Below are 11,387 nucleotides of genomic sequence, written 5' to 3'. Positions count from 1 at the left end.
GTTGATGGAGATGATTTTTCAAACATTGGAAGGATCTTGGATGACTGTAGAAGGTATGTTAATGCATTTAATTTTTTTAACTTTCAATATATATGTTGCGAAGCAAATAGTGTGACTAATAGATTAGCTCACCTTGCTAGATTGGGAATTTAGATGAATTTTGTTTAGAGGAGACGCCTGTTATCATTCAGGATGTTCTCTATGAGGATCAATGTAATCTTTCTTATGTAGCTCATGGTTCAGGTTATATGTCTCCCCCAATGCAAAATTTTATTTCAATAAATGGAACCGGGTGTAGAGCTGAACCTCTCAGTTCGGCTGGGTTCCAAACCCCTTTCAAAAAAAAAAAAAAATCCTATAAATGTTGGGAATGATATCTAGATTGACCTTGTAGATTTATTTCGAAATAAATTTAATTGACAAGCCATCGTATCTAATGACTTGATCAGTTCTACTCAGTATTGCTGCATGCCTACATTGAGATAGTCATAGTCATACGATGGAATCTTTAGCTCTTAAATTATGCTCTATAAGTATAATTTTGTATTCAAAATTAACACAACAAGTAGTTGTTGATAATTCTATCAAGAAAAAAAAAAAAGGCTAGTTGTTGATAAACGCAAGAAAAAAAAAGGCAATGGATGGAGTGACCCAAACCCTTATAAGCTCATAAGGAAGGTTATATTTCTCCAATGTGGAAGTTATATTTTTCACATTCTCAACACGCCCCCGCATGTGTGGCGATTTCTCAAGCCATACACGTGGACAAGTTATATTGGGTGACGATGAGCACGTGTGGCTATCGTTGAAACCAAACATGTGGGTAACCCGCTCTGATACCATGATAACATTTATTGAAAATGAAAAACAAAAAAAACAAGGAGAAGAAAACGAATAAGAAAGCATAGAGAAATTTGAGATTACAGTGTTACTAAGATAATCCCCAATGACAGTTTTACATGGACTTATACATCAGCTTTTCTACTACCAAAATGCCCTAATATACTCCTAACAAGAATGACCCGTCTGTGCAATGTGGATGTCAATTAAAGAAGTCAAAAGCACCAGTAAAGAACATCAATTCTCACTAGGTCATCTCTCACTTCAAATCAAACTTTGAAATAAACACATTGAAATTAATAAATATTATTACAAAGAAGGAACCAGCTGATACAGTCCAATCAGACCAAAAGAAAAAAAAGTTGATACAGTCCAAATGCAACTAAAGCAATCAACAAACTAGTTTCTTTTTTTCAAATCCTTACTAATTAATATTTTCTGGGAGCTAGAAGAACCTGGTTGACCATCTTTTCCAAGTTCACAAAAGACGAACCCTCAGGACTAGTGACGGCCTCCATTGCCAACCTCTTCCATTCCAGAGCTTTCTTCTTCATCTCTTTCCCTTCTTCTCCCTCCATCAACTTCCTCAAAAGCTCTTCTATATAATCTCTCTTAGGATCACCCTCAATCTCCATCCCTATTCCCCAATCTTTGCAACAGTACCTGCAGTTCGTCTGTTGCTCGGCGAAGAAAGGCCAGCAGATCATCGGCACTCCGCCGCAGACACTCTCGACCGTCGAGTTCCACCCGCTGTGAGTCAAGAACCCTCCGATCGCTGGATGGCTCAGGACTTGGTCCTGAGGACACCAATTGATCAACATACTTCTTTCTCTCGTCTCCTCTACAAACTCTGCCGGCACCATAGCCGATGCTCCCCCAACTAGGTCAGGCCTGATAACCCAGAGAAACGTCTTCTTGCTGTTTGCGAGCCCCCAAGCGAACTCGATCATTTGAGTTTGGGTCATCACTGTGATGCTTCCGAAGTTGACGTAGACAACAGATTTGGGCTCCTTAGAGTCCAGCCATTCCAAACCCTCTGTCTCTTCCTTCCAGAGATTCGACCCAAAGGTCTGCAACTCACTGTCGGGTGGGATTTGGTTGACTTGTAGGTTTAGGGGCCCGATGGAGTAGACTGGAGGTAGGAGGGTCGAGAGGGCTTCGAGGACGTCGTGTTCTATGTCGTCAAATGTGTTCAAGATGATGGCGGAGGCTTTCTTAGCTGCTCGTTCGGTTTCGTGAAGAACGAAATCGATCATGTTGTCGTTTGGGTCTGTGGTTCTGATGAAGGTTGGGAAATCCTGCAAACGGATATCTTTCATGCCTGGTATCCAGTCTATTGCGGTGTTCAAGTAGCCGTTTGTCAAGTAACTGGCATCTGCAAATCGAAGCAATATAAAATGTTTAGTGCCTCATTTTTGATATACATATAATTGTGTATTAATTAGTAATTAAACAAAGTATACAATATATTAATGTATCAATACATTAATCTAATTCAGCTTCATGAAACGTACCACATCCGTGACATAGTAATTATATGAAGCTTAATTGTCCCATTACTTAATGTGTTGTAGTTTATTAACACATTAACATACATAATAGTGATGTGTGATGTGCTCCATTATACTCTACACAATTTCGTATTCTCACAAGTTTCTCTTTAGTTTTCAGATTTTCACATCACAATGAAACTTTAACATGGTCACCACCATTCCTAGCCGTAATCTTCACCTTGTTGCGACACCTTGGAGTTGCTTTAGATTTTTGGGACGTGATCAAGGGTTGTTCATACCACCATCTTCATCTTATCCTCACAGTTTCATCTTCTTTGTAATAGATTTTCTGCTTTGGAATTTCTTTTGTGTAAACCGAAACCTATGAGTAACTAATTTGATTTTGAGAACAATTTTGATGTCATTTTCTATGTGATATTTGTGTTTATGTGTTCCTGATTGTTTGCTTTTGCTGAAACATGAATTGATAATCTGATTTTGTTTTATTGATAACTTTTGCATGTTCTTGTTCTTTGGTGGCCAACTTAGAGTGATTGCATGTAATTGGAGCTATTAATTAGTTTTATGCTTTGTAACCCTAATTCAATTAAGTAGTGAAGGGTTTGGACATAAGTCGAAATCAGATTGTTTGTGCATTGAATTAACTTGCTTTGAGTACTTTCACACGAACTTAATGATTTGAAACTTGAGTTTGCATGGTTGCTTTGATTGTGTGAAACCTGTTTTCAAAATATATTGCTTAAGTGCTTTGATTGATCAATTGTGTAAAAGAAAGTAAAATAAGGGACATTGTTTGCTTTTAACTTTGTTTCTTGGTTGATAACTCTTCATGGCATTAGTAAAGAAATAAGAATGCATGTAATTCGAATTGATCTTTAATTGTGATAAATTGTTTTCAAAGTTTCCGTTCATGATTCCTTCCATTCTCAATGTTTTCTTTTGTTTTTGTTTTCTGAAATTTTCATTCCAAAGACCCCCAAAACCTTTCTTTGATTTCGTAATTGGTGTTCTTGTATATAAGTTTGTGTTTTTGGTTTTCTATACTTGTAAATATTTCAAATATAATCTGAAAATACCTTAAAGAAGTCGTAAAAATGGTTTAGTTTTAGGTTTTTGACGTAGGAATTTAGGCATGCCAAATAAACCATTCAAAACTTGAAGTCATTTAATGGAAAATTAAATGAGTTGGTTCAAGTTATTTTGGAGATCTGAACAGTCTAAATGAGTTGTTTCAAGTTATTGGTAAGTCGTAAATAAAACTTTCAACTAAACAATCATTTAAGATATGAAATCCGACACATCTAATAGATAAGATTATTATAAAAAATCCACCACTATTTTCATTCAGACACATTTCGATGTAAAAATCAAATTTCAGAAAGAGAAGTCGCCATAAATTGCAGGAGAAGATCTGGATCTACAAAGAGATCGCTATATTTAATCCATATAGATAAGAAGTTATTTTTAACTGATTGGTGAGTTATTCCACATAAAAGATATATATAATTTGATTATTAAAAAACCAAAAATGTTAATAATCGTTAGATTTATGTTTCCCCGGATCAAACTTAAAAAATTTCAAACTGAGTATGAAGTGCCATAAGGTAGTTCGGCCGAGAGGAAAGCTTGATTGAAAAATAATACCTCTAAGAGGAGTGTAACCCTTCTCAACAAGATGCTGATACTGAATGTAACACATGAACCCGCAAGCACTAGTAGTCCAGAAAAGCACTGTCGGCACCCCCAGTTCCTCGGCCGCATCAAGAGTGAAGCTCATGATACCATCAGAAACCACGCAGCTCACTGGCGGTGAGTCCGCCTCAGAGTTTAGCTTCCCAAGAAGCTCCCTGAAGTGCGGGAGGCAGTACTTCCTGGTGGACTCGCACAGAGCCGGTATGTCCTGCGTGGCATTCTTGTCGGTAGGAGGGAGCCCATCGGGGATGGTCTTGAACTGAAAAGAGGGGAGGCCGTCGAGGGCTTTGGGACCTCGGGAGTTCAGGAGGCGCTTGTGGTTGTACTCGGTGTTGACGAAAGTGATGTGGAAGCCCTTGTGGTGGAGGAGCTTGGCTAACTTGAGCATAGGGTTTATGTGACCCTGAGCTGGGTAAGGGATGCATACGGCATGTGGCTTAGTCTCTGCCATTAAAGCATTAGAACCCATTTTTTTGCTCTCTTGCTCTGAAACTTGGGTTAAGAGAAGTAATGGGTATTGGTTTTTATAGAGGTGAAGAGTAAAGAAGGGCAACCAACTTTTCCCAATATGCTAGTCCATGATGGGTTAAATTTATGTAAGTCGGAGAAATCCGACAGATCAACAATTCACTACAGGTCGATATGTACATTTTCATTGCCATCGATCTTTTTCACTTAGTTTTCGTCACTTAACCTGCACGTCATGGGGAAGAAAGCAATGCTAGCTTAGTTGCGAAATATCAAGTCGGGGAGAGAGAGAGAGAGGGGCCACGAAGTTGAAGCCGATTTCTTTTTTTGGAAAGCATGTGTTATTCTTTAATTGAATTATTTGTACATGTCAGCTTCTCTAGACATGGCCAAGAAGTTGAAGACGATTTTTTTTTTTTTGGAAAGCATGTGTTATTCTTTAAGGGAGCTTCTATTCATACCTCCAAAATTGGCATTTGGTCCTCTTTCTCTTTTTAAGTGATAGTTGACTTTGTCAACTCATGTCAAATTATCAATAAAAACACAAAAGAGAAAGAAAAAAAAATTAAATAAAGTCTTTTCCCTTTTAGAGGTATGAAATCAACAAATGGTCATCCTCATGCCATTTTTTCCCTTTTGTTTTTGTTATGGTCTTCATCCTGACCAAGCAGCGGAGAAATCAACAGACCAGTTCCTTATTTTGCAGTTCCTCAAGTCAATTTCGGATATGCAATATTCTCTAACCAAAACACCAACAGACCACTTTCTCTTAAAATCATACTCATCCATAAAACATAATGTTCCCATCGAGCAAATATATGAAACAAGGGAATCTTAGGATGTTGAAGAAATGAACTGCTCTTGGCCTCTAAAGATGCATATGCCTACAAAATACAACAATAAGAAGGGGGGGGGGGGCTATCAATTGAAAGTTTAATTTTTTTAAATTTTTTTTTAGCTTAGTTGTATCAAGAGTAAAATAATATTGTGAAATGTTCAAAAATTGATGGAGGTCTAACTACTGATTTTGGAGGTATATGAATAGAACACTCTAAATTTTTTTTTTTTATTGATATTATTGGATGATGGGTATTATGGGAAAATTAGGGAGGTGTAGATATCATATTGGTTATTTGTAAAAGTAAGTTGGAGGTCTATTAAGTGGGGAGGTCTGAATACCAATTTTGGAGGTATGAATAGAAACTCCCATTCTTTAATTGAGTTATTTGTACATGTCAGCTTCTCTAGACATTAATGTAGATTGTGATTGCAGATTTGCCGGATCTTCTTCAAATTATTTTGGAAAAAAAAAAAAAAATTTATGTGTGTGTGTATATGTTAGAAAGATAAGAAAAGTTATTCACCAAAAAAAAAAAAGATAAGAAAAGGCTTATCATTTTTCATTTTATTTACTTCATCATATTTTTGTGAATATCAACTTGCTCGGGGGGGGGGGGGGGGGGGGGGGGAGATTGGAGAGTGGGCGGCCACGAAGTTGAAGACGATTTTTTTTTTTAGGTTGAAATGCCTGATTTTCTTTTTTTGGAAAGCATGTGTTATTCTTTAGTTTGTACATATCAATTTCTCTACACATTAATGTAGAATGTGATTGCAGATTTGCCCGATCTTCTTCAAATCATTTGGGAAAAAAAAGTGTGTGTGTGTATCTATTATATAAAGCAAATTGTTGGGAATGATGGTTAAATTGCAAGAGATAGAGATTGTTAAGTGTGTCTAATGGAGTGTTGTACTCTTCTCATTTCATGTTTGTTAGGTTAGGTTTAATAAGCCCATTATATATACTCCTTGATGGTAAGTTTTGTCTCAAGTTAAAGTATCACCTTCTTTTGATAAAATAAAATAAAGGTCAATCCGTAGCTTTTACATACGTGTCATGATTTTCGGTCAATTAGTTAGGTTAATTTTTGATCCAATCCATAGTGTTTCAGCGATTGTTAGTTGGTTGCCTGTGTTTGCTGTTGGATCAGTCCAGTTCATAGATCTGGGGGGAGGGAGAGATTGGAGAGTGGGCGGCCACGAAGTTGAAGACGATTTTTTTTTTTTTAGGTTGAAATGCCTTATTTTCTTTTTTTGGAAAGCATGTGTTATTCTTTAGTTTGTACATATCAATTTCTCTACACATTAATGTAGAATGTGATTGCAGATTTGCCCGATCTTCTTCAAATCATTTGGGGGGAGGGAGAGACTGGAGAGTGCGCGGCCACGAAGTTGAAGACGATTTTTTCTTTTTTTTTTAGGTTGAAATGCCTTATTTTCTTTTTTTGGAAAGCATGTGTTATTCTTTAGTTTGTACATATCAATTTCTCTACACATTAATGTAGAATGTGATTGCAGATTTGCCCGATCTTCTTCAAATCATTTGGGAAAAAAAAAAAAAAGTGTGTGTGTATCTATTATATAAAGCAAATTATTGGGAATGATGGTTAAATTGCAAGAGATAGAGATTGTTAAGTGTGTGTGTCTAATGAAGTGTGGTACTCTTCTCATTTCATGTTTGTTAGGTTAGGTTTAATAAGTCAATTATATATACTCCTTGATGGTAAGTTTTGTCTCAAGTTAAAGTATCACCTTCTTTTGATAAAATAAAATAAAGGTCAATCCGTAGCTTTTACATACGTGTCATGATTTTCGGTCAATTAGTTGGGTTAATTTTTGATCCAATCCATAGTGTTTCAGCGATTGTTAGTTGGCTGCCTGTGCTTGCTGTTGGATCAGCCCAGTTCATAGATCTGCTCCTCCTACTTGCATGGTTGCAGCAATGAGATGAAGACCCAGTTTGGGATTGATTCCCAAGCTGCTTTTGAACTAAGAAGTGCTTTTGGGCCCAGATCAAGGTGTTTGGTAAAATTCCTTAAAGTTGATTTTCGTCGAAGCTCCTTCTCCCAACCGCTGTTTCTGAGAAGCAGCAATTCCTAGCTTTTAGAATTTGCTTCTGCGGAACCACTCCGAAAAAACACGGAGCTTTTAATGAAATATATTCAAATTCCTATTTTGCCCTAATCCTCATTGGAACAAATGGGGAGAGAGGGCCTCTACTTCTCCTCCTCTCAGCCCATAGTAGCCCAAAGAAAGAAAGAAAGAAATTATCTGCAACCTTCCTCACCTCCTCGGACGCGGACGCGCAGCACACTTCGAGTCCTTGCCTAGTCGCCTCCTCGGCGCAGCAATTAGATGAGATGCAGCCAGTTCTTCTCTTCGTGATGTTGAGTCGAGTTCTTCTTCCTCCTGTACTGATTTCATTGCAGACTTGCAGTCATCTTCTCCGGCTTTCCCCATCCAAGCTTGCTTTGTTTTCTGAGTTGCTGCAAAACGGAGGTATTTCTTTTCTTTTCTGCTAAGTCTCTTGATTGGTTTAATGGGTTTGTTGATGGAAATAGTATTCCTGATCAATTCTCTTTGATTGGTTTAATGGGTTTTTTGATTGAAATAGTGTTCCTGATCAATTCTCTCTTGATTGGTTTACTTGGTTAAATGGGTTTGTTGACGATTTCTTTTGTATTCCTGATCAATTCTGTTTACCATAAGAAAATTGAGGTGTCATAATTTAGAAAATTATAGGATTTCTTCATCGGATTCATAATGTTTGTGCTAATGACTCCCTACGACCCTGGTAGGTATTTGATTGAGAACAATTCATGGTCTATGCTTGAGTCTGGATCAGCCTGGCTTGTTGCTTTCTAAACTCATTTGTAGCGGTGAGTTATTAATAGCTCATGTAGGACAACCTAGGGTCTGATAAAAATCATAAAATGCATGTAATCTTTCTGATTATCCAATTAATGATCACTACTGTGCTGTCTGTTTGTTCAAAACTGTTATCACCTATCTGATGCCTCTTCCCTATGCTCTCTGATATATGCAATTATCTGAATAATGGTTCTTTTGTTGAAAATTGAAAATGAAGATGCTGTTGATTCTTATGCATATGGTTATCAAATTGATTTGGTTTATATAGAGCAGGGTCGTGAAAGTGAGAGATTAGTGATGACTATAGGCAGATGAGTGGGAGTGAGTGTCTCAGGTCCTTGATGATCACTGTAAACCAATGCCACAAGCATATATTCTTCCATAGCTATCTGCTTAATTTCAAAATCAGACCCACCTCAGCTATCAGTCTTCACAAGGTTATCACTCTTTCTTTCGCAATTCTCCTGGGCACGAAAGGAATAGAATACTGTCTTTTGATTTGTTTTGGGTCTTCTAGTTTTGTTTTATTTAATTTTTTGAATTTCTGCAGCACTGTCGTGGGAGTGTAATCAGTTTGTGCTTCGAGGAATATAGTAATGCAGCCAATGCTTGCGTTTCGGATGATTATCTAGTTCATCAAAATGAAGGTGGTCCAAAGGGGATCGATTCGTTGCATTTTATGGAAGCACGTTGCATTTTAGTTTGTTTGATTGTTTTGAGTTTTGACAGGGAAATTTTTTGCTGTAAACTTGAATCAATTCTTGTGCTTCTTTAATTGAGAATGTTGTAAGAAGGATGACTTCTTCGAGTATGCTTTGGTCATTGTACAAGTCTATGTGATAATTTAAGGATTGACCTTTAGGTTTTGTGTACTTTGATTTTACTGTTGTTTTGTATTCATCATCAGTAGTCTCCGTTTTGGATCAATATCATTTCAATGAATTAAACTTCCTTCTGGAATTCTGTTCACAATACACTAGTGCAAAAAGAGTTGTATTGAATCTACATATTGAGATAAAAGTGATAAAAGTGAGATAATATTAATGAACAAGAGTAATTGTGAGATTGTGAAAGTAAGTGAAGTATCTTTTTACTTCAACCACTTAGCATAAAGTTGGAAGGGAAAATTCAAAACACCAACGTGCACTTACACTAACATGAATGGATGACTGGATTATATTTTTCTTTATTACAAAAAAAGTTGAATATAAATATCAAGAATTGTGCGTATCTTGTAAGTATTGGTATTGGGTCACTTGCACTATTGGACTACAGAAGAATTTTTTTTATTGGTTGATGTTATAATATTACAAAGAACAAAAAAATGATCCAGATGAGGTTTAAATGATGGCATTTTGATGAGTTATAGACTATCCACAACAACAACATCCATTTCGGGAGAGATTCTTAAATAGGGCAGGCGTGCCACGTGGCAATACACTCAGCTAATCAGTGCCTATGCAAGGGGGTTTTTGGGTATTTCATTTTAATTAAATATGAGTAGTTTCGGAATACAATTAAAAACAGAAAAACATGATTGACTGGACGTACCAGCCACGTGGCACGTTTGCCATACTTAAAAATTTCTCCATCTTTGAAACTAGCTAGATAACATATTTGGTCCAATAATGAAGGAAAAATTTTAAGAATAGTACATGAAGTATAGGCCATTCCGAAGTTCTGTGTATTTGGTTTCAAAGAATTAACTTTGGTACATGACGTTACAATCCCGACCCAAAATCAGTGTATGCCGTTACGGCCCCCGTTAGTCAATCTGATTTTAGTCAAATTTGTAAGGGCAAATTCGTCTCTTCATGAATTAACAAAAAAAAATTGCAGAAGAAGGAGAAGGAAGACGAAGAAGAAGAAGAAGGAGGAGAAGGAGAAGAAGAAGAAGAAGAAGAAAAATTGCAGAAGAAGAAAAAGGAGAAGGAAGAAGAAAAATTGCAGAAGCAAAATTGCAGAAGAAGAAGAAGGAGAAGGAAGAAGAAGAAAAAGAAGAGGGAAGAAGAAAGTCATATTTGGGTACCCAGATTTTGGGTGTCCAAATCAAATCGGGGAGGGAGGGAGGAAGAAGAATGAAGAAGAAGAAGAAGAAGAAGAAGGAGAAGAAGGAAGAAGGAAGATGGAAGAAGAAGGAGAAGGAGAAGAAAATTAGATTTGGTGTCCAAATAAAACTTGATATCGGAGAGGGAGGGAGGGAGGAAGGAAGGAAGAAGAATAAGGAGGAAAAAATCAAATAATCTGGGTATCCAAATCAAATCGGGGGGGGGGGGGGGGGCGAGAGGAAGAAGGAATAAGAAGAAGAAGAAGGAGAAGGAGAAAAAGGAGGAAGAAGAAGAAGGAAGGAGAAAGATACCCAGAAATGGGTGTCCGAGAGAGGGAGGGAGAGAGGAAGAAGAAGGAATAAGAAGAAGGAGGGGGAGAAAAAGGAGGAAGAAGAAGAAAGATGCCCAGAAATGGGTGTCCGAGCCGAGAGAGAGAGAGAGGTGAAAACTCAAAATTACCCTTTGAAAATTGAATAATTTCATAGGTTTAACGGTGTTATTGACGTCATGTACTAAAAGTGGGTCGAGATTGGAACTGCATGTACCAAAGTTAATTCTTTGAAACCAAATACACCGAACTTCGGAACGGCATATACTTCATGTACTGTTCTTAAAATTTTCCCAACAATGAATGCTGAAATAGTTTATTCTTACCAAGAAACATAATCTAATTATTGAGATATAAACATAGTTTTTCCGGTATATCTAATTACTGATATAAATCATGGAAGTTTCTCTTGTCAAATTATTTCTAATTAGCAAGGTGTTCACCTAAAGATCTGGGACGACCAAATTCCAATTGTTTCTAACTCGACACATGTCACTTCAATTAATGGTGTTCATATGTTTTAATTTGTGAGAATTAAGAAACTCTGGTTTATGTCAATTTTTTATCTTGTTTATCATTTTCGGAAAGAATCAAACAACCAACTAGCCGGTAACATTGATATGTCTTGACAGATGCTGTATACAAATCGATTATGAGAAATCAAGTACAAATCCCCGATATAATTGTTTAGGTACAAAAGCCTCTATATGTAAATAGTGACAAACTATATATATATATATATATCAATTAGTTATTTTGGTTACACATGCACTTCAGAGGTGTACCATT

The 11,387-nt window shown here is 36.8% G+C and overlaps 1 protein-coding gene and 1 long non-coding RNA gene across 3 annotated transcripts; one reads left to right on the top strand and one right to left on the bottom strand.

The window, feature by feature from the left end:
- Positions 1-1,115: 1,115 nt before the first annotated feature.
- LOC133745192 (7-deoxyloganetin glucosyltransferase-like) lies at positions 1,116-4,562 on the bottom strand. The gene is made up of 2 exons (XM_062173212.1): positions 3,999-4,562; positions 1,116-2,215 (listed from the first exon to the last, which is right to left on the bottom strand). The coding sequence occupies exons 1-2, from the start codon at positions 4,513-4,515 to the stop codon at positions 1,269-1,271; spliced, it is 1,464 nt and encodes a 487-aa protein (XP_062029196.1). The 5' UTR covers positions 4,516-4,562; the 3' UTR covers positions 1,116-1,268.
- A 1,660-nt stretch (positions 4,563-6,222) lies between these two features.
- LOC133707292 (uncharacterized) lies at positions 6,223-9,173 on the top strand. 2 transcript variants are annotated; one of them, XR_009845040.1, is made up of 3 exons: positions 6,223-7,850; positions 8,150-8,659; positions 8,773-9,173. It is a non-coding gene; the product is annotated as an uncharacterized LOC133707292 (long non-coding RNA). The 2 variants fall into 2 exon arrangements; XR_009845039.1 differs by having other exon boundaries at positions 6,938-7,850; positions 8,496-8,659.
- Positions 9,174-11,387: the final 2,214 nt, after the last annotated feature.

The sequence above is a fragment of the Rosa rugosa genome, chromosome 4 (genome assembly GCF_958449725.1).
Source record: "Rosa rugosa chromosome 4, drRosRugo1.1, whole genome shotgun sequence".
Taxonomy (NCBI): domain Eukaryota; kingdom Viridiplantae; phylum Streptophyta; class Magnoliopsida; order Rosales; family Rosaceae; genus Rosa; species Rosa rugosa.
This window is presented reverse-complemented; position numbering and strand designations above follow the sequence as displayed.